The 24944-nt window shown below is 33.0% G+C and overlaps 1 protein-coding gene across 1 annotated transcript; it reads left to right on the top strand.

Moving 5' to 3' along the window:
• Positions 1 to 14279: 14279 nt before the first annotated feature.
• On the top strand, positions 14280 to 22042 carry LOC149560255 (laccase-11-like). Its single transcript, XM_089824569.1, has 6 exons — positions 14280 to 14427; positions 14622 to 14773; positions 14898 to 15142; positions 17014 to 17142; positions 18893 to 19813; positions 21606 to 22042. The coding sequence occupies exons 1-6, from the start codon at positions 14332 to 14334 to the stop codon at positions 21734 to 21736; spliced, it is 1674 nt and encodes a 557-aa protein (XP_089680695.1). The 5' UTR covers positions 14280 to 14331; the 3' UTR covers positions 21737 to 22042.
• Positions 22043 to 24944: the final 2902 nt, after the last annotated feature.

Below are 24944 nucleotides of genomic sequence, written 5' to 3'. Positions count from 1 at the left end.
ACTATCACACATCAAAGTCTCATATGCAACAACTTCTTCGTTCCAAGGGTTTGTGGTCTTGTTTAGATACAGTGCAACCAATATTTTAGAGTCAATATTAGACTTTTTAGCATAGGAATAAGATGGATGAAGCCATAGGTATGATTTTATTGAGTGTTTCAGATAGCTTACAGTTTCATCTTGATGAGTGTTCCACTCCTCAGGAAATGTTAACCAAGTTTACTGACTTGTTTGGCACCATCAATGAGTTTAGAGCACTTTAGATTGAGTCAAAGCTTACTTCTCTTATACCTAATACTTTCCTCTCTATTAAGGACTTTCATATGAGGTTCAAACAATAGAGAACTTTTTTAAAGGGATGTGGAAAAGAGAAGACAAATAAGGAGTGCATCTATTTGATTCTATCAAAGCTTCAAGGAAAGTTTCAAATTTTCTCTTCTTCCTTTCATTCCACTATGGGTGCCTTGGGTCCTAGATTTATCATGCCCACTTTTGTGGTATTTTTTTATCATTGACTAGAGAGAAGTCTAAGATTAAGCAATTGGATACTATCAGTTGCTCAAAGACGCAGGCATTAGTTTCTCAAACATCTACCAAGAAGCCGATGTAGAAACTAAAGCACAAGATAGATTTAGAAGGTAGTGAGAGTTCCTCCAAGTTAACTCCTAAACCATATGCTCATAAACCCTCTTCAAAGGGTAAAACTTCTAATTTTAGGGAATCTTCCTCCAAGACTAATAAGAACATAGTTGATCCTAGTCTTCCTCCAAGACTAATAAGTACATAGTTCATCCTTGTAGTTTTCGTAGCAAGGAAGGACATCCCATTTTTAGGTGTTAGAGACATCTTGAGGCTTTAGAAGAGGCCATGTAGTAGCACAGCAATGCTTCTCTGAAGTGACCTCCTCATCCTTCAAGGAAAGGACATGCTCTTTCTCCATGAGCATTTTCTTCTATAACTACTTGGATTCTTGATTTAGGGGATTCACACCATATGACACACTTAACTAGTTTTGTTACCTCTCTTGCTGAAAATGTTACTACACAGATTGCAGTTGGTGATTATACACAACTTTCAGTCATAGGTTCAAGAACTATCTCTTTAGAAAGTGGTTCACTACATGATGTTCTCTTGGTTCCTTCTTTTTCTACGAACCTTCTATTTATCTTACAGATTTGTCATTCTAGCTCTAGAAAGATAGTTGAGTTCTCCCCACATGATGTGGTTATTCGAGACCTCCATGATCCTAACTTGGTTGTTTTTACTTGGAGTGTTGATCTTCAGTCTCACTTATATTAGTTTGATGGCTTTGAGAGCTCTAATTCTACATGTGTTTCTTTAATAGCACATGTAGACACAGTGAGACAATTTGGCATGAGTACATAGGAGCTAGTGATTGGGCTATCTCAGATCTCTTGTACTAGTAGTGTTTGTTGAGGTTTTTCACTTGGCAAACATAACAGAGATCCATTTCCATCAAGTAGATCCACACATGCAAAAGCACCATTGGAGTTGGTACACAATGATATTATGTCATTCCCCACTCCATCCTTTTCAGGTGCTTGATATGTACTTACCTTCATAGATGATTTCTCTAGACATACATGGGTGTACTTTTTGAAGTAAAATTTCAATGGCTTTGATTCATTTTGAATCTCTAAGACATGTGGAGAAGTAGTATGGTCTTTCTGTTAGGCATATATGCACTAACAATGGGGCAAAATATGTGAATTAGTCTTTTGGAGATTTTTGCACTGAGCATGGCTTGTAGCATCAGTTCATAGTTTCCCATTCCCCTCAACAGAATAGGGTTGCAAAGAAAAAGAATAGGATATAACAAGAGATAGCCAATTGTATGATACAATCTCAAGATACGAGTTCTTCATTTTGGGTTGAGGCTATCAGTTGTTCCTATTATATTCAGAATTGGATGTCTCACAAGGCATTGTGACACATGACTCTTGAGGGCTTGGACACGTGTTAAGTCAGATGTTTCTACTTTTTGCATTTTTCGTAGTGAGGCTTGGGCATTTATTCCAAATGCTCAGCGAAAAGCCATGGAGAACAAGAGCTGACCACTCATCATTTTTTGGCTACTATGAGGATGTGAAGGTGTAAGGTTGTTTGATCCTAATTCCAAAGAGGTATTATTTTGATGAGATTTTCAGTTTGATGAGCTTATTTCTTAGATGGAGCCACCATCGCCAGCTTCTCCCTCACTACCTAGTACTTCCTCTACTCCTCTATAGGTTTATGCATCATCTGAGGAAGATCTTGATATTGATCTCCTTTCACAACCTCCACCTATTGCTCCATCAGTGCCCAAGTGGGATTGTGATACTATTGATGTAGAAGGATGTATGGAAAGTGATCCTATAGATTCCCATCGCACTCATGCTTAGACTTTTGGTACTGGCCTCCTTATTCATTCCATTTTAGATGACCCATAGATTTTTTCATAAGTAGCAGGACACTTAGATTCAGATGGGGCTATGGATGAGGAGTACTCTTCTTTGATGATGAACCACACATGGGATTTTATCCTTTTCTAAAAGGAAGAATGTTGGTTTAGTGCCGGTGGGTGTACCATGATAAGTATGTTGTAGATGGTTCTATCAATAAGTACAAGGCATGTCTTGTTGCAAATGGATTTTCATAGGTCGAGGATATTGATTGCTTTGAGACCTTTTCTTTTGTTGCCAAGATGAACTCTATTCACCTTGTACTCTCTCTTGTAGCTTCATAGGGATGGACAACTTTTTAGATGGATGTGAAGAGTTCCTTTTTTGATGCAGACCTTCATGAGGAGATCTATATGGATCAGCATCATGGTTTTTTGCAAGGCTCTTCATTAGTATGCAAGATTTGGAGGCCTTTATATGGTCTCAAATAGGCCCCTTGAGCTTGGTATGACAAGATGGATTCCTTCTTACTTGTTTTACAATTCACCTAGTGTCATTCTGATCCCATAGTTTACACTTAACATCATGGGGATGACTTATTGATACTTGTGCTTTACATAGATGATCTTATCATTACAGGTAGCTCACCCTCCATGATACAGAGTGTTCAACAAGCCTTGAGGGAGTAGTTTGAGATGATAGACCTTGGACTTCTGCACTTATTTTTGGGCCTATAGATTATTCAATCTTTGGATGGGATATTCATACTCCAATAGAAGTATGCTCTTGATATACTTTAGTGATTCAACATTCTTGATTGCAAGCCTTCCCCCAAACCTTTTTAGATGGTTGTTATTTTATCTACTACTTAAACTACTCCTACAGTGGACTCCACTTTATACAAACAACTTGTGGGTAGTTTTTTGTACTTGACACACAAACATCATGATACTTCCTTTTTGTTTGGACATGTCTCTCTATTATCACATGATCCACATGAGAGTCATTGGAAAGCTTCCAAGTGTATCTTGAGGTACATTTAGGGTACTATGTGTTGTCACATTCACTACACATCAAGGGATCCTCACAGTTTTTGTTACACAGACTTAGATTGGGCTGGTGATATTGATGACCGTAAGTCTACTTCTAGATTTTTCTTCTATCTTGATTCTGGTCCTATCACATGGCCTTGCAACAAGCATCAATCTCACACATTATCATCTACAAAGATAGGGTACAGGGCAACCATGCTAGCTAGTCAAGAAATTTTATGGCTTCAATAGTTGATGACCAAGTTTAGATTTCCTTCTGATAGTCCCACCTTTTTTTTGGTGTAACAATCAGAGTGCTATACACAATTTTCGCAACCCAATTGAGCATCAACAGACCACACACATTGAGCTTCACATGTAGTTCATGATACATCTTATTCAAGATGATGCTCTAAACTTGGAGGACATTCTCACTGTTGAGCAAGTTGTAGATATCCTCACTAAACCTTTTGCATCCCCATGGTATCTTCAATTGTGTTCTATTCTTGGGGTGAAGGAAGTTGTCCTTTGGGGGTCTCAGTGATGATTCATTCCTTCCTTTTTTCTTCATATCTCTTTTTGGAGTAAAGTTTTTTCCTCTTGGTTTTCTCTATTTCTCCATTTCATAGAGATTTTTTTACCTTGTTGTTGGGACTCAAGTTTTCTTTCAGCATTGTATTGTAGTTTCCTTACTCTTTCTACATTATTTGTAGCTGCATTATTGCTTATCTTAAGGGGGGGTGTTAGAGTAAAGCATTAATTTATTTTATTTTATTAAATTACCTTTACTACCCTCTTAATATTTCACTTTATGCACTATGCATTTCTATTTAATAATTAATTAGCAATTATTAAATGGCATTTACCTCTTAGGGTTTCCCTCTTAGGTTTTTTGTTCTCTTTCTATAAGGATTGATCTTTTGTAAATATCTCTCATTCTTTTAGTCTAATAATATAGACTGCATATTTTAAGAGAAAAACCCTTGCCTCTTCTTCATTTTTTCTTCTTTGTAACAAGTTCATGCATCTAGGTATTATTCAAGCTTTGTGGATTTGTATTTCTCAAATCCTTCACTTACTTCTATGTTGGCATCAATGAAAAACATAGTCATAAATGCAACATGTCAATACTTCTACATGATCTCTGATGCCTAGGATACTCCCCCAAATGAATAGCATCAACATTCATGCTAACAATCTCCCCGTTTGGCATTTATTGTAACATAGATGGAAAACATCTAGGTTCCAAGAATACTAGACTATATTCTATCATTGTTCTCATCATTTCAAATCCTCTTCATCAATCAAACCTAAAATCCTTTGGAAACACTACTTTATTTTACATCTTCTCCTTTCTTACATAAATATTTCTAAATCTCCCTAATAAATTAGAGATGTGGTTCATGTACAAATCTCCTCCATTGAAATCAATGAAAAAGGACTCATTATGTCAATTCTCTACTCCAAGCCTTTAACTAGTTCAAGTGTCCAAAGACACCATTTCAAGACCAATTACCAAGAGTCCTTAATGACTCTACTCATCTTAGATACTCCTCCATACAGGAAGCACTTAAACAATAGTGCTTTGTACCACTCGACCGATGCAATCTCTGCATCATCTACTCTAAAGTAGGCAGGGGCATAACCCCAAGAATACCTCTCAAGTACTCAAATATATCTTTAGGTAAGGGATTTGTAAAGATATCTGCAATGTGTTATTTAGTACTAACATAATCAAATCTGATTTCTTTTTCTACTACTTTCTCTCTCAAAACATGATACTTAATAGATATGTGCTTCGTCTTAGAATGCAATACAAGATTCTTAGACATACTATACTTGTGTTATCACAATATATGACAACAGGTTTTGAGAATTCTATCCCAATATCCTTTAGCATCTGCTTCATCCATATGATTTGATTGCAATTATTTTCTGCTACTATATACTTTGCCTCAACTATACTTTGCAAAATACAATCTTGTTTCTTGATTAGCCCAGAACCAATCTTCCTCTAAGAAAGAATGCTCCACCACTAATGTCTTTTCTATCATCCATACTTCCTTCCCAATCTATGTCAATATAAGCACATAGAGTGAAATCACTTGATCTGTCATACCATGTCCCATAATCAAATGTTCTTTTCAAATATTTGAATATCCTATTTATTGTTGCATAATGATACTCATTATGATTAGCTTGAAATCTAGCTACAATCCCAACTGCATTTGTTATATCTAGTCTAGTGTGAGTCAAATATTGCGAACCTCCAATCATGGATTTGTACTTCTTTTGTTCAACTGTAGGTCTCTCATCTTTGCTAGATGACTTGTGACTAGTTATCATTGGTGTACCAACAGGCTTACAACTTTCCAAGCCAAATCTCTTCAACAATCCTTTCAAATACTTTGCTTATGAAATGAAAATACCATCACTATTCTACACAATCTATAAACCTAAAAAGAACTTCATTTCTCCTATCATACTCATCTCAATCTCATTCTTAATTTCTTCATCAAACTTATCACTTGCTTCATCATTACCTCCAAAAATTATGTCATCATCAAATATTACAATTATCAGCAAACAATTCTTAATTTCTTTTAAATACAAGTTACTATTTGTCGTACCTTTAGCAAATATAAGTTTTTCCAAATACTTATCCAACCTTTCATACCAAGGTTTAAGTACTTTCTTTAGAACATACAAAGATTTCTTTAATTTGCATACCATGTCTTTTTATTCTATCAAAGGGAAACTTTCTAGCTACTCAATGTATACCTCTTCCTCAACTTCTCCATTTAGGAAGGCTGATTTAACATCCATCTGATACACTTTAAATTTTTTATTTATTGCATAAGATAAGAACATTCTCATTGCTTCCATTCTACCTACAAGAGCATATGTCTCCTTATAGTCTATTCCTCCTTGTTGTTAATATCCTTTTCACACAAGTCTAGCTTTGTTCCTTACAATTTCACCTTGCTCATTCATCTTGCTTTTTAATACACATTTGGTTCCTATAACATTCTTTTCTTTAGGTCTAGGAACTAATTCCCATGTGTCATTCTTCACAATCTAATCTAATTCTTCCTTTATTGCTTGAATCCAATAATCCTCTTTGCATGCTTCAAATGCACTCTTAGGTTCACCTTGAGAAATCAAACACAATTCATCATTAAATTTGGTCATTATCATCACTCCTCTATCTTTGCTTCCAATTATTTTTTCTAGGGGGTGGTTCTTTGTCAAGTTCCTATTAGAGGTGGAAGCTACTAACTCAACTCATATCTGTTCTCTTGGTTTAGTTCTTCATTCTCCTCTTTGCTCAATAATTTGTACATCATTCTATAGATCATTTTTAGTGTCAAAGAAAACTTCAAAGTTTTCTCTAAAAAATTCGTCTTCTTCATCTAAATTGTAATCCATCATCTTTTCCTTGATTCTAAACTTTTCATCAACTTTTACATTTGCGCATTCAATTATTGTCTTAGTTCTATGATTAAAACATTTGTAAGCTTTTCTTTTCAATGAATAACTAGGAAACATACCTTCATCACTTCTTGTATCAAACTTTCCAACATCATCATCTCTCTTTATGTAGCAATTGCTTCCAAAGATTCTGAAATACTTTATCTGACTATATTCATTCTCTAGAAGAGCCAATAGTAAGGCTTTTGTGGTTCTCATGTTACATGTAAACATATCTGTTTTTACATCACTACATTGTTCATCCTTTTCTTCTTCCACAATTATATTTCTACCTTTTTTCAATAGCCAATATCCTAGACACATACATACCAAATGAGTCTTCATCTTATCCTTCCAACTATCATAGTTGACCTCATCAAACTTAGGACTTTCCTTTTTGAAAAGACTCACCATGATCTCCTAAAGTTGTTAACCTTTCCCTTCAAGGACTTGATGCTTTGATACCAATTGTTAAAATATATATTCTACCAATATAACTGAGAGAGCAGGGGATGAATCAGTTAAGAAACTATTATCACAATTAACAACCTTATTAAATCTTAGCCATATGAACAATATAATCAAAAAACACAACAAGATACTCATGCACAATAATACTAGATATGAAAATAGGGAAACCCTTGATCAGACGAAAAACCTCAATGGGAATGGTACCCATAAGATGATATACACATACATATCCTTAACCATGCATCTCCTGACATTCAAAACTCTATCCCTGCAATCATAACCTCTATCTGCTAATCTTCTAGTCTTCATAGAATTACTACAATATTGACATCAATGACAAACACAGTCATGAATGTAATATGCCAATACTTCCACATGCTCTCCAATGCCTAGGATACACCCCCAAATGAATACCATCAGCATTCATGCTAACAACACCATGATGATAGATAGAAGAACTTGTAGGAATTGGAATAGTAGATCTCCTTCTTTAAACCCAAAATCTACTACCCCCTTCAAGTAAGAATCTTGATGCAAGAAGGATGTACTTGAACTTTGATGAATACTTGAAGATGCTTTCTTGAATTATATGAGTCTATGTGTCTTAATTTCTAATGGATGGCTTGATGGATAATAGATGGTCCACACCACATCTACTACATCAGGACCCTCCCAAACTACTGGTAAAGGAGGCCAATCTTTAGAGAAGAATATTCTGATCCAACCTACTTATAAAGAAGGCACCACTCTAAATATAGGATTGTTCTATGAGGTAGAACAAGATAAATGAAACAACAATGAGAAATATAAGAGGAAAGTGGAAAAGATAGAGACAAAGAGATGCCAAATTAGAAGTGATCAACATAGATGGTCCTAACGAGAAACAACCTTATGATGGGATTTACAAAAACTACCAACCAAAGGAAAAACCACAAGACCAAAGAGGTCAAGCTAATGATCCTAATACTATGGCTTCTTCTAAAATAATTGTTTTCCCTTTTTCTTCTAATAAAAAAAATACCCCTCTTGTGGCGAGGAAGCTTTTTGATGCAAGCTCCCTCCAGTCCTCCCTCAACATTTTGACCATTGAGTCATGGTTAGAGAACACTCTACAAAAGAAGAGGAAAAGGATAGAGGACAATGCTTCTCCTAAAGATCTACTCACTTAGGTAGCCAAGAAACAAATACCAGCCAAGAAGGCCAAGAGATACCAACATGGGGAAAGGAGTGATAGAGATTTCTGAAGCCCAGGGTAAGCAAAACATAGCAGATATTTCACCAACAACTTTTAATGTCCACAAAATTATAACATGGGGCCTCCAAGGCATAATATCACTCTAGAGATGTGGATGTTTACAAACTTACAAGTGGAGGAGGACCTAGAAGAGATAAAGGTGTCAAAAGCACATATAAAAGCATCCAACTGGGAGTTGTTTGAGTATATTAGAAAACTACTAACACCACTCACCATTCTTCGAGGGGAGTCCTCTTCCTCCAAACCTATTGACCTACCAGATAAAGAAAAGAAGGCCTTATTTTCTAGGCTACAAGAAGAAATTTATTTCATGAAAACTGGGTGAGGATGGCTCAAAGATATGAAAGTTAGAGGGCTTCCTATAATTGATAATTGGCAACCTCTGTAAGGAAGTCTTGAAGCTAGGAGAGGTTATTTTTTCCAATCTTGAAGCATTGAAGAAGGATATTAGTAAGTAAAGGAAATTATTTTGTTATTGCAAGAGATTATAGATTTAAAGTTCAAGAGTGCCATTAGCCTGGGAATATTTAAGGTTGAAGATGAACCCCAAACATACTAGTTGCACTTTCTCGAGTTTAAGAGGGAGAGCATCATCAAGGTCAAAAAGCATCTGAGGAAGGTATATGAGTTAGTGAAGGAAGAAGAGGAAACTCTCTTCAAGTATCTCAAGGATCTACACACTTGAGAAAAATTGGAGAGTTCATTGGCATTGAACATATGAAAACCCCATTCTAGAACTTCATTGATGGGTTGGTACACCCTTCAAGAATTTGAGTTTTACAGCTCCACAAGGTCACTTATTTCAATAGAATGTTGACAAAGGCCTCAGAGAAGATGTAATCATGGTCTGAAAAGTTTGAGAAATTGGTGGGAGGTCGTGAGTACAAATGATTCTCTCTAAAAAGGTGCAAATCCCCAATGTGGATGACCTTTCAGTTATCTTAGAGGCCTTAAAATATCATAAGTCAAATCACACAAAGAAGATTGATGACAGGAATGTTGATGCTTCATCTTCTTAATTTCTTTGTAATCATTGTTTTTTTGTAAAATGACAAGTGTTACCCCTCTTCTTCTATACAATGTTCTCTCAAGAAATGTAATTTTCATAATGGTTGAAAGATAAAGGGCCTATATGAAATATTTCAAAAGATAATGAAAAAGATCGGTAAGTTTTGGTGTGCATTCTCCCCTGTTGTTGAGACAACTAATTGATTCTCGAGAATCTTGTCAAGATTTGTTGTTCATTTGTTCTGTCATTTTCTCTTTTATGCGATGAATGGGATATTAATGGAACTAGATAGTTATTGAATTTTAACAAAGTAGAATATTTTTGAAGTTTAATGAACATTGAGTAATTCAAGAATTGCTATGGTTATATTACATTTGCTTTTAGTATTTATTTTGTTCTAGAGGTTAGGTAAGTCGCTACATGTGAGTTTCTCATTTAGACGTGTTGATAGTTGCATATGGGAATAGGAAGGGAAAAGATTATAGATTAACATGTTCACATTTGTTAGTAGGATAATGTCAAAAATGAAAAAATTACATGCTCGAGTCATTCATGGATACAAGAGACTTGGTAATTGGCTCTCCTAGTCTTGATTTAAGACCATACCCCTGTTAATTCGAATATATAAAATATCCCTATTAATTAGGAGATATAAACAAATTCATTGCACATTTTTATTTTTGGAAGGGAGTTGTACCTTTGGAAATTCAGAGGGAAGTTCTAGCAATATACACAACTTTGCAATTGTTGGGAATGTTTGGTCTTCACTATTATGACACAAAAGAGTAAAGGCAAGAGAAGATATAATCCAAAACCATGACAACCTATTATCCAAAACCATGCTATGTTGGTATCATTTTTTTGATTTGAAGGATACAGTTGTTTGTGTTCTAGAAGTACATAATGGGGAATATTTTTTTATTTGTGTTATCTACACATTGATGAAGTACAAATAGATTAGCCCATTACATTTAACACCTAATAATCTACAACGTAATATCAAATTCAATTAATCTTAGCTCATTTATATTACTGACACTAATCTTAGTCAAGAAGACCAATTTTACAGACATCTAAAACATGATTAAAGGATAAAGGAACCTATTATCCAAAACCATGCTATGTTGGTATCATTTTTTTGATTTGAAGGATACAGTTGTTTGTGTTCTAGAAGTACATAATGTGGAATATTTCTTTATTTGTGTTATCTACACATTGATGAAGTACAAATAGATTAACCCATTACATTTAACACCTAATAATCTACAATGTAATATCAAATTCAATTAATCTTAGCTCATTTATATTACTGACACTAATCTTAGTCAAGAAGACCAATTTTACAGACATCTAAAACATGATTAAAGGATAAAGGAAATATCAACATGAAAGACCTAAAGAAGAAATAAGTGTCCAAATCAAAGACACATATGTCATTTATGATCTACTAGATCAACTTTGAATTATGACATAACTCATGTAAGGGATCAATCTAAGCACTAATCAAATGAAAGGCTAGAATGCATCTATGTAATATGGGGAATGCTCGATAACATAATGGAACAAGTATATGTATCTATGTAATAAGGGGATTGCCCCAATAAATATTGTAACTAATGTAATACATATCTATGTAGCATGGGAAATGCCCTATGAAGACCCTAATGTAACCATATGAATATGAGTTGGACCTTAGTTCTTTTCCTCTATTGCCAACACTAAATTTAAATGACCAAAAATGTAAAATTAATTTCAATTAATAAAATTAGCATAGGGCTAGTGTCGTTTAACTAAAAAAAGAGTGGATGCTAACATATTTTCATGTACATCTACATATACATATTGGTGTCTAACTACAACAAGTCGTAGAAAGGACTTGACATATAAAAAATGTAAGAAATGCAATAGTAACATAGTAAATGAATACGTAGATGTATGAGAAAAAACCAAATAAGTTGTTGCCAAGGAAACAAGGATAAAGAAAGGCCGAAGGAACCTATAAACATGCTTAGGGTTACAAATGCTAAAAAGGAGAAATACTAAAGATTTACGCAAAAATTCCAAAGGTATGCAACTTTCAACATTGCAAGGTGTCAACCATTCAGCCTTAATTCTATTAAGCTTGATAGGTTTATACCTAGTATATTGTCCATGGCTTGCAAAAAATCTCAAAATATTGTACTAGAAAATGAATGTATGGACCTTGGTATATTTTACTTAGAGGTCTTATGGTGTGCATCACATGAAGACCCATCATCATTATATTTGATTTGAAAGATTCAATGACACATCTAGTTTATTACAAATTTCATTTAGCATTCAAATTGCATCATCTTGAGGTTACTTGAGATTACCCCTATGACTAAGAATGGATACACATATCCTCAAATAATTCTAAAAAGGTAGTAAAGAAATGAAAAAATAGGTGGAGCATGGCATTGTATTGCAATGTACTCTAATTTTTATTGTAAATACTACTCTAATATTTTGGAAGCTAATGATGGTAGATTGAAATTTGTTGTTCCATTAAGTTGTAATTATAATTGTTTGCTTGTATGGTAGGATGACACTTCATTGGACCTTTTAGCAATGATTCCATGAACATAAATACACACAATTGAATGTCACATCAACTCATTATAACCAAAAGAAAAATGCCAATTGAATTTTATTTATTTAAACTTCATATGGAGATAAATGACTTCACACCTACATATCTACCATAAATAATAATTTAATAAAAATATAAGAAGAAAGTCTAAGATATAATGATGATCCTGTCATTTTCCAAAAATAAAAAAATAAAAAATTGTCACAAAGAACTTCTAGGCAAGGTAGACCCAATCAAATAGAGGAAAAATGACATACTATGAGACTTTTCACCTTAGACCACTTATCAACGTAGACTAATCATCTTCACCTTTTGTTAGCTGAGAAGACATGAATTTGTTTCATTGGCTCTCTAATCCATGTTATGGTACTATTATCTGCAAAAATAAATCAGATACTTATTTATCACTTATCATATTAAATAGCTAGTCAAGTCAATTGGATTCAGAGATTCGACACAGTTCTCTAAGGCCCCCACAAAAAACCAGCATATGAAAGAATAAATGTACCTCTCTAGCACGGGGAGGAACTGTGTTTCTACCCATGGACAAACGCTAGAGGAGTATAATAACAGACAAGAATATTAAGTATGTTGAGGCTGTTGTCTGGTTTTCATCATGTCTGTGAACATTGTTTCACTCTCCAATTATAAAACAATTAATACCCACAATAAAATATATCCATCTTAATGTTTAATCATAGACCTACTGCAACAGGATCTACTGATAATAAAGATATGATTTTAAGAGGATGATTATACAGACAAATATTTTGTTATTTGGTGAACCAAAAACAGATAGATCATATTCATCATATTAAATACAAGATGGCTATTTAAAACTGTATTCAATGCATTGACAACTCATATAATAACAAAGCCAACCTTGCATAGCAGGCAAAATGGCACATTGTATTTTCTATTCAAAGTGTTTAAATTCTATTAATTTATAAATATATATATAGACATATTTTAAATTTAGTAAGTATAATTTCTTTTGTGAGGATGTGTATTTTAATAATGTGTCTATTTGAAGGTTATTCCCGACCTGCTGATGTAAAGGGCATGGCTAAGCTCCTCACAAAAATGTACATAAGACAAAAATACTGTACTTTTTTGTTTCTCAGATCTAGAAAATGCAGCTAATTTTTTTATTTTTGATAAGGATATATTTTGTCGGGAGCTTAGCTGCGTCCTTTACATCAACCTGCAAAAATGCAGCGAATTATTTTTGGTCAAGGGTACACTCTGTGAGAGGTTAGCTACTGCTTTTATATCAAAATGCAAAAAAGGAAAAGAATTATTTTTGGTCAATAGTACATTATGTCAGGAGTTTAGCAGTGTCCTTTACATCAGAGAAATCCGAATTAACTTTTAAATAGACGCATTACTAAAATGCATATCCTCCCAGAAGAAATCATACTAGATTACTCAATTAATCTTGTGGGGCGTAGCCAAGGTTGGTAAATACTTGTTCATGGCCACCAACCGTATAACAAATTTGGCAGTATCATTCTTAATCACACTTCCCTGTCCAAAGAGGCCAAATAATTTCTCCAAGTCTAATCCCCTGTCTACATTACCCTGTCATAAACCCCATACCTTATTGAACAAGGATAGAATAACTGAACCAGATGACTTAGTTCACCTAATAAGAAAAAAAGCTTTTTAAGTCCTTTTTCCCTCAGTAAGAGCATATTCTTAGGATACATGTCATCTCATTCGACCCCCTTAGGCATGCCACGTTTTGGACTCACCAAACTCTACTCTTTGAGTGTTTTCGTATCTTACAATGCAAATAACTAAACCACCAAAGCTCGATGGAGTTAGTTCAAAATCTAACTTTTTGCATTTTATAGAAAAAAACAAAAACTCGAATTTAAAACATGGGGTGACTTAGATCAGGTGTGAGACTAAAGTAATCTTTTAACATTATACCAACTCAGATATTACCTTTGGAAGTTTCTCAAAAAGAACAACTATCAAATGTCTTGACATTGTATAAATATGGGTTGTCAGAGATGTAAGCATTGCATCTTCAATAGCTAAGCATACATATTTTGTCTACCAAGGAAAATCAAACAATGGCAGTACTCTCAAACACCATGATGCTCTGCTTTGTCATGATTGTCCTGCTGTCTCTTACTGTTGAGGCAAAAACAAGGCATTACAATTTTACTGTAAGTTGGTGTGAATTTATTCAGTTGTAATGAAATTTTATTTCTAGATTCAATTGTGTATGTTTTTTATCATCAATGTTTCAGATTACATTCAGTGATCCATCTTTACAAAGTGTGACAATAAAGAAGAACGTCACATATGTTTCAACATTAGTTTTTCATGAGTTCTTGCTATTTTTTGTTCTATGATTCAGATAAGACTCAAGAACTATACACGTTTATGCCATACAAAGCCCATAGTAACAGTGAATGGGAAGTATCCAGGACCAACTATATATGCAAGAGAGGGTGACACAGTGCTAGTGAATGTTACCAACCATGTGAAGTACAATGTCACCATACACTGGTAAAAATTGTTACACTGGGAAGCTTTTGAATAGTTATGATTCCTTCAGAAAAATCTAAATAAACAGTCTTGTTTTTTTCATGATTTTAGACCCATAATTGAGTTTGGTTTTATATTTGAGCAGGCATGGAATCAGGCAGTTAAGGACTGGTTGGTCTGATGGGCCTGCATATATCACACAGTGCCCTATTCAGACTCGCCAAAGCTTTGTATACAACTTTACAATCACTGGACAAAGAGGCACACTATTCTATCATGCCCATATTTTGTGGCTACGTGCAACTCTGCATGGCCCCATTGTCATCTTGCCAAAGAAACATGTGCCATATCCTTTCCCCAAGCCTCACAAGGAAGTCACCCTGGTTCTAGGTGAGCTTAGCTTGATATAACTTATGTTGTGATGCTTACTGTTTTTCAAGAATCTTACACATTTAGAGTATTGACTCTTTGCGTATTCGACAATGAGTAGGAGATTTTACTACAGAAATAACACTAGATTTATACTTATTGTTATTATTTAAATATTATTTGTATTGTTTTATTTTTCATAAAATTTGAATAGTTCAAATTTTGTGTAAGGATAAGAACAATGACACATTAAGTATTAAAATTCTAAATCAATAGTATTAAATATAACTTTAATAATTCATACAACTTAATGTAAAAATTCAATTGTATACAATGTGTTAGACTAATTGTCAAGCTTTTAGAAATTTGATTTCCATAGACTCACCACAACTCTGCATCTGGGTGAAATTTTGATTAGAAAGCCTCCCAACATCTTCATATTTTGATATTTCACAAGCCAAAATCTACATGTGGAACCAAGATCTAAACTAAGTTTGGTATTTCCATATTATATTGGTGGCTGGTGGATATGGTAGACTAGTTGATGCATCTCTTAGAATCCTAGATTGACTGTCAAATTTTATCCAAAGATAAGAAGAGATGCAAGAATAAAGTCAAGTAAACAATAGTAAACTAATAATAATAATATAAATTCAATTATATGAAGCATGTTGGACTACCCATCTTAGTTTTAAGAATTTTGTGGACAAACCATCACTTTGAGTTTATATTAAGATGCTAATTAACATGTTCACCAACATCATCATAACCTTAATCTAGGTTCAATTCTTCAAAGTCACACTGGAAGTTGGTGGATATATTATAGAGTAACTGCAACATCTCTTAGAATCATATACTAGCTATTTGCAAAAATTATATAAAGATATTAATTTAAAAATTTAGTAGACTTTAATATAAAGACAAATCTCTGTCTTCTAATTTTATGTTTGACCCATAAGTATAGATATCTTATCATAATATAGCTTAGGCACTGCTTAGTTTTGGTGTTTTAAACAGATTCAATCATTTTTCATTTTTGTTATAGATCACATAAGATATGCAAATTAGTTCTATAAGTTTCATTCTGTTTTAAGTTGTACAACGTTAAGATTTATATAGTTTTCAGAGTTCATCAAATTAGATAATTGTCTTTCTGAATTAAACTCTGTGTAATTTTTCATTCTTAACATTTAGAATCATACTGTATGATCTATAATCAAAATGAAACAAGATGATTGTAAAAAGATTTTTATTTACTTTCTTACACACAAATCGATGTATTTTATGACTCATTTAACGTTATTATATATATATATATATATACTAGTAATGTAGATGTAATATCCATGGTGAGTTATTTGATCTTTGCCGGTCAATGATGCTTTCGGACGAACACTTTTATAAAATTGTAACTAATAATTTCAGGTATGATGCAATGCAATGTAATCCTCAACGTCTAAGAATATGATCATCATTTAATTCGTTGAAATGTTTGTGTTGTTGGGTATCAGTAATAGTTTCTTTATGTGAAAAATTAAACATATATTTAGTAAGCGAACCTAATCTTTTAAGTTTAGTTAGAATTAAGGCTTTACACATTTATGGTAACACGGCATAAGCAATTTAAATAGGACCCACTAGATGTGATCTGTAATTATTTAACGTGAAGTGTTCGTATTTTCAAACATACTTTTCCTCCAACCATAATACCAAACCTTTTCTTTGTATGGTGACTTGCTCTTGTCTATCTGTTATGAGTCTCAAAACAAATTCATGAAATATATCTTCTAATGAAATTAATTTGTCTGAATTGAACTGTATCATAACAGGATGAACTATGAAATTTTGTATGGTTTTCTTTTAATTTTGTATAATTTGATTTCATGGTGCAGGGGAATGGTGGAATGCAGACACAGAAGCTGTAGTAAATCAGGCTATGAAATCAGGAGGAGCCCCCAATACATCAAATGCTCACACCATTAATGGGAAACCAGGGCCTCTCTTCAATTGCTCCACTAAAGGCAACAATTCTTCATCTTTCTTAATATTACAACCCCTTTTTTCAATAGACATCAATATTATCATCTAAATAATAGTGTTATATATATTCGTAAGGCAAAAAGTTGGTGAAGAATTAGTCATGTCTTTAAAGCTCATTCAGAATTATAGTCTGAAATATAAAAACATGAATAGAGCTGTTTGGCAGCGAGAGCAATAGTCAATGGGGACAAGGAGAATCTAAGTTATTCGATTTATCCCATATGTCAACAGGGTCCTTTCAGATTTATGAAATACTTGTTAAAATTCTGATTGTATTCATGTTTGTCTGTTAAGAAAACTGGTTGACATAGAAATGCCTAAATTCCCTTCCTCTTCCTATAGCACCCAACAACCTGTGTAGACACTTTTGAGGAAGAAGGCACATTCATTTACTAGTTGAGAGTATGTTATATTATTATTATTTTTATTAATCTTTTGAATGAAAGTTCTGATGTTAAAGATCTATCACGGGTTAAGTCTTATTAAGTGCAAAAGTTCCAACATCATAAGAAATAAGGAATCAGATAGATTTTGGATATCCACAATCCTTGGTTCTTATCTGAAGAGGTTCTGAATATTAGCTATTTATTAGTTTATTTCTTTTGAACTCTGATCTTATTACACTTTGTGGCATACTTTTTTTTTTCAAGGAGTATTGTTCTATTTTTATTTCAATCTTTAAAAAAACAGGGATGAATACTTTTGATAGGAAGTCGTTGATGTCACTATCTCTGCTGATGTTTTAGGTGAAAATTTTGATTATAAAGATCCACCTAATGCAGAGTATTAGCTGTTTAATCATACTTTCCCCTTTTATTTGGACTTGATATTATTAGACTTTGGTAGGTGTGTCATTTTAGATAACAGAATAAGAAATGAGGGATCAAACAGATTTTGGATATCCCACAGTCCTTGGCTCTTAGTCTAAAAGATTCTGAACCTCCAACAAAAAATGATCTACTTCATAATAAGTATTATTTGTTGAATCATATTGATTTATTTCTTCTTATACTTGAACTTGATCTTATTAGGCTTTGTGGCATCTCGTTTTTTCAATGAGTATTGCTCTATTTTTATTTAAATCTTTTTAAAAAATAGAAGTAAATACTTCTGATGGGAAGTTCTTGATGTCATTGTCTCTATTGATGCTTTGGGTGAAAATCTCGATGATAAAGATCCACCTAATGCTGAGTATTAGCTGTTTAATCATATTTCCCTCTTTTATTTGGACTTTGATATTATTAGACTTTGTGGTTATGTCATTTTAGGGGAAGAGCACCAGCAACCATTATATAACTGCCGTTTTGTTTTTGTTTTTGTATGTGATTTAGCTGCTTCTACTTATTATTTTGACTTCTGAATAGTAAAGATGTATGTGATTTAACTGTTTCTATTTATTATTTTAATTTCATTTCAATCATACTTTTTAAAATGATTACTTTGCTAGATCAGTTGATACACAGCAATAGAACTCTTTAATCTTATTCTTAAATAATCTTTTTAATGAATTTTTTCTAAAACAGAGATAAATACTTTCGATCTAGATATATAGATAATTAGAATTTTCAACAACTTCTTGAATCTGAATCTTAATAAAAAGAACAATACAACAACATAACCATCACATTATCCTAATAAGAACTTACTTTTATTTCAATCTAGAACTAAAATCAGAAGAAGAAAAAAATTGTTGGTCCTGATTGCTGTTATATATGTTTGATTGGCTTGCAGATACTTATGCTCTGGCTGTAGAGCCCGACAAAACCTACCTTCTTAGAATAATCAACGCTGCGCTTAATGATCAAGTCTTCTTCAGCATAGGAAACCATCACCTAAAAGTGGTAGAAGTCGATGCAGTTTACACAAAGCCGTTCGAAACCAAGGCCATAGCCATTTCCCCTGGTCAGACAACAAATGTCCTCCTTGACACAAGCAAGAAAACAGGGAGATATTTCATGACAGTCAGAGCATTCATGGATGCCCCCATTACAGTCGATAACTTGACCACAGCAGGAATAATCCAATACATTGAAACACCCAATACATCCAACATCATAATGCCCGTAATCCCCAAAATAAATGACACTGCTTTCTATACAAACTTCAGCAGCTCAATCAAAAGCCTAAACTCCCCTGAATACCCTGCAAAAGTCCCACAGACAGTAGACCGCAATCTCTTTTTTACAGTGGGGCTTGCATTGGATACATGCTCGACTTGTGTTAATGGCAGCCGTGCAGCTGCTTCAATAAACAATGTGAGCTTTGTCATGCCCACAATTGCTCTTCTGCAAGCACATGTTAACAACATCAGCGGTGTTTTTACCAAAGATTTCCCTGATAATCCTCCCACTCCTTTCAATTACACGGGGACACCGCCAAAGAATCTATTCACATCGAAAGGAACGAGAGCGACTAGTTTAACATACAATTCAACAGTGCAGTTAATTCTTCAGGACACGAGTTTCTTGACGGTGGATAACCATCCAGTTCATCTCCATGGTTTCAATTTCTTCATTGTTGGAACAGGGTTTGGTAATTATAACCCTAAGACTGATCCAGCTAGTTTCAATTTGGTGGATCCTCCAGAGCGTAATACAGTGGGAGTGCCAACTGGTGGGTGGACTGCTATTCGATTCAGAGCAGATAATCCAGGTGGGTATAGATTTTTTTCTCTTTTCATTGTATTATTTATTTTGGTCTAAACTGATTTGTTCAAATGATTCATATTGCATTAAATCATAAGATCTATTGAAATAAATTTTATTTTTTATAATTTATACTAGTCTCAGTAGATTTCTACAGGTTACACTCTATAAACTCCTCAAAACTAATAGTTCACTTTAAGATAGTTTGACCAAAAAAGTTGATGCTATAATGGAATCTAAAAAAATGTTTCAGACAGAATGTACTGAAAAGTCTAAAAACAAATCTTCAGATTTCTGAAAATACAGTGATTTTTTCTTAAATGTTTTGCTGTTTCCGATTATAAAACATACAGATAATGAAAAGAAAAAAAAATACATTTTGGATTTTTTTAATTTTGATCAAAAGTGCATTCTATCTCGAAGAAAAATAATGCAGTCTGATTAAAACATGAAATTAACTATAAACAGCTTGTTATAATTTAACTGACTTTGACCTTTATCTTCAGTAGTCTGATTAAACCATGAAATACTTGTTTTAGTTTAACCAACTTTGACCTTCATCTTCTGATTAAACATGAAATAGGTCATAAACAGCTTCTTGTAGTTTTAACTAAGTTTGACCTTTATCTTGCCAGCATGAAATTGGCCATAAACAATTGGATTAAAAAATTATTAAAAAAATATATATTCTTAATAGGATGTAGCAATATTCTTTTTAAAATAATTACAGATATAAACAGTTCAAATTCCAAAAAAATCAAAAGTCAAAAAATTTAGTAAAAATGTTTTTATTCAATTATCTTGATGATAACTTTTCTTTTATTTTTAACGGTATTATTTGTTATAGATTAAATATCATTTAGCCTTGATTTCTTAAGCTACTTATATAATTTATAATAATTTACCTAAACCAATCAAATCTTAATATATGATATTTAAGCCTGTCCACTACTCATATAGTTTAACTAAATTTAATCTTCACATACAATCTGATTAAACCACTAATAATTTTGCTTTTTGAATAGTTGGAACATGAAAACTATGATATAACAGCTTGATAAAAGATATGAAAACATAATTATAAGTAACATAAAGTAGTAATAAGAAGGTAAGGATTAATAAAATCTGGTATTTACAATTAATGATATTAAGTTTTTACAATTCATAATACTATTTATTGTTATCTTTAAATTTGACTGTGTTAAGAGTTTTTCAACAATTCCTACTGTCATTCTCCATGATCTACCATTAAGATAATAGATAACTCTCATAATCCATCATACAAATAAGGAGCTAGATTGTTTTGTGATAGTAATGATGAGCTAGATATTTTACTCCAACCCTCTATTATTCTTATAATGGACCACATCAATCTAGCTCTCTATCATTCAAAAAATAGATAATTAGCTAATGATATTACATTTGCACAATCCATAATAATATTCATTATTAGAATTTCTGTATGAACATGAAAGATCACACTATAATCTACAATTAGAATAATAAAGAACTAGCTTTTAAAGATTTCTCATCTCACTCCGTTCATGATTCAGAAAGTCAAATATTTTTAATTATCTTAATCATAACTCTCTAATATTATAATAATAGACTAGATAATTTTTTCTACTAAAACATTATCTAATTGAAATTACAAATTACAGATTTAACTATAATTATTGTGATTTGAAACTTAATATAAAAATGACCAAACACCAAGATAAAAGAACAATTTGCAGAAGATAAAATAACAATTTTGATAATTCTGATTTGATTTGTTCTCATGAATAATTGATGTACAGGAGTGTGGTTCATGCATTGTCATCTAGAAGTGCACACAACGTGGGGACTAAAGATGGCATTTGTGGTAGAGAATGGAAATGGGCCCGAACAATCTATATTACCTCCTCCACCGGATCTTCCAACATGCTAAATTCACATGCAGATGAATATCTTTTTGACTACAATATTTTGACTTAAGGCTAAAGTATGTTATGATTATTTCTTCATGGTTGAAGCAGTGAGAGTTTCTCATCTCCACAAGGGGTTTTGCAATAATCCAATAGTTTTCAATAAATTTTGATTCGTTGTTCATGGTGGCAATGACAAAAGTCTGTCATCTATTGTAGAAGTTTTAAATTTCATCCTTTGTTTCCACAGCCACTGTGGAAAAATTGTAATTGACTATTATCTACAATATTCCTTTGTTGACAGATATTTATGTACTATTTTTCCCTCAGGTTTTGGTCATTTGATTCTAAGGCATAGTCTTGATTGGTTTGTATTTTGATAAGATATAGATGTATGCTTTAATTCTTGGTTTGAACATAGAGCATTTTACATTTAAAAGAAATAATTATTTAGGGGTTGGAAAAAAATATTACATTGAATTGTTTAATTAATGAAAATATGTTTTGAAATGTATCTTAGATTTATAAAGTGTTTGTTACTTAATAGAGAAAACATTTTATATAGTCTTTAATTTTTAATAGTAAGTTATAAAAACATATTAAGCACAACAAAGTGAGAGGTAGGATCACTCATTTTGGATCTCCGTCTACTATCTCATAAATAGTTGTTGTTTAAAAAATGGTCCTCACCAAAAATGGGAAAATGATCATGTCTTTTCTCACCTAAATTGTAGCTTTGATACCATAGGTTAGAACTCATATATAATAATAAAACACAAATATTGCAAAAGATATATCCCACGTGACATAAGAGATGTATGTGGCTCAATATGTCCTCATATTCAGTATACACCAAAATAAAGTAAACTATCACGTATAAGATAACACCTTATAATAATACTTTTTTTGAAAAGGGGATAAAGCTTTATCCAATCATGACCTATATACAATGAAGAGGCAATCAACCCACAAGATAGGAAGACAAGGTTCACCAGAGAAAGAATAAGTAACTACACTACCTAATCCAATCTTCCACCAATAACCTCTCCAGAGTCTCCAAATTACCAAGACAAGTACCATCCCTCCCATCAATATCCCACCCATCAATATTCTGAGAAGCCTACTTTCTAATCATTCTGCCACTTTGTTCCATTTGCTAGAAACATAGTAGAAAGAGTTAGACTCCAAGGAGCTACAAAGAGTTAGAGCATGTTTACCCACTAAAGCCAACTACTAATTTACATTATCAAAACTCTCAGTATTCAACATCCACACCAACTCACAAATAATCCTCCTTCAACCTAAAAAGTGTCCTCTCTCAATAGTCACTTTAAGAATCGTGGCCTCCATCAAACTTTTAGTATACAAGATGTTCTACATAGAGAAGAAAAAAAAAACAGAATCCCCATCATGACCCCTACCAATAATGTTGATGCATCTCAAGGTTAAAAAGTCCCAAAAGGAGATATCCAAGCCTTTCATACCCTATTGGAAAATATTCAACACTCCCCTCAGGATTCATGACAAGGGCTTAATTGTCTCCTATGTTTTATAAGTTAAGTGGTTGCATCAGGCACTGGTAGATTGGTCTTTTGGTGAAACAGAAACCCCACTTTAACAAGTTGTATCAAAGCAAGGTCACAAGTTTGAATCCTTAGACCCTCAAGTAATGTTGAGGGGGAAATTATTGGAAAAATGTTATGTGTTCCCCTTGGGATTCGTGACAAGGGCTTAACTACCTCTTGTGTTCTATAAAGTTTAGTGGTTGTATTGGCCACTGATAGATTGTTCTTTTGGTGCAACATCAACCCCATTTAACAGATCCATCAAAACTAATCATAAGGACCCCAATCAAGGGAGCGGGGTGGGGTTGGGGGTTGGGCATATCCCCACATGACACACCTTTTTCTTAGCATGATGGGGTTGCATGCAAGTAGACATCCCCCACCACTGTCCCTTAAGTTCATGTTTCCCACAATAGCATGTTCACCTAGATTAGTATTCTCAGAAATATCAGATTCAATATTAATAGCCTCATTAAGCTTGCTAATTATCTTCTTACGTGACTGGGGCCCCTCCAATTTGGAATTAAAAAATATCTTTTAGGGGTGAATGCATGGATCTATGTCATCCTAGCAACCAACTTTATCGATTTGACTAGATTCAATACAGTCAGAGATGGTCCAAATGAAAATGTTCTGACCGGATCTACAGTGGGTGAACCCACAATAGTGGGTTACACTTTTTTGCCTAAACTAACACTGAACTATGATTTTTTTATAGAAAACTTTAACTTTCAAATGCAAATTTTTATTAAACGGTTAGGATTATGAATATGAAGTAAACTAGAGCTTTTAAGGATTTTCTATCTAGATTCTAAATATAATTTTTTTATTTTTCTTTAATTGAATTTTTTGAATTATTTTTTCTCCCATGAAAATTGGTATGTTATCAAAAACCTTATTTTGAAAGAGTGACACTACTTTTGACACACATAACTTTTTTTCTAAAATAAATATCAATTTGATTCTTTCAAATTTAGTTTGCTAACATCCATACCAAAATTTTGGAGGTGGTTTGATGTCTTTATGCTTAGTATTTTATATTTTATCATAGTCTAAAGTTGACATAACACTAATTTGGACATATGTGGCTTTTGACACATGTAACTTATTATATATTTGTACCTAATTTCAAAAAAATAAAAAATGAAAGAGGACTCAAATATGGAGACTATAGCTATTTTTCAAAAAAAAAAAATCTCTTAGTTACTATTTTTCCATGAGCATCCAATAGAGAGGTCTTCACTGCTCCATCTGAACCTAGTAATTGTGCCTAGAAGTCATGAAAACACTAGAAATCTTCTTACATTTGGGAAGCCCTGTAATTACCTAGTTTCGATAGAAACTAAGTTTCTATCAAAACTATAAACATTAGTTTCAATAGAAATAAAATCTTCTAGTTTCTATTGAAACTAAGAAATTGGGTCATACGTGTGGTTAACTAACCCTAGGTAGTTTCGATCAAAACTACCTAGGTAGGACAAAACCTAACTAGGTAGTTTCTATCAAAACTATGTAATGTAGTTTCAATCAAAACTCAAGTCATCCTTTAGGTTTTTTTTTAAATAAAAGTTGTCATATAAATAATTATCTATTTTCAATTGTAACATACAAATCCAATCAGATAATTCGTACTTCAATTAGGTTTGTGCAAGATCATGTTCAACCA

The sequence above is a fragment of the Cupressus sempervirens genome, chromosome 4, assembly GCF_028749045.1.
Source record: "Cupressus sempervirens isolate cs-2001-9-10 chromosome 4, ASM2874904v1, whole genome shotgun sequence".
Taxonomy (NCBI): Eukaryota; Viridiplantae; Streptophyta; class Pinopsida; order Cupressales; family Cupressaceae; genus Cupressus; species Cupressus sempervirens.
The sequence above is the reverse complement of the archived record's forward strand: the minus strand, read 5'-3'. Positions and strand labels throughout refer to the sequence as shown.

Excerpts from the sequence above, each read along its gene's own strand:
- LOC149560255 (XM_089824569.1), top strand. The coding sequence starts at position 14,332 with ATGGCAGTACTCTCAAACACCATGATGCTCTGCTTTGTCATGATTGTC. Across the intron at positions 14,774-14,897 it reads TACAATGTCACCATACACTG|GCATGGAATCAGGCAGTTAA; the intron begins GTAAAAATTGTT and ends ATATTTGAGCAG. Across the intron at positions 19,814-21,605 it reads ATTCAGAGCAGATAATCCAG|GAGTGTGGTTCATGCATTGT; the intron begins GTGGGTATAGAT and ends ATTGATGTACAG.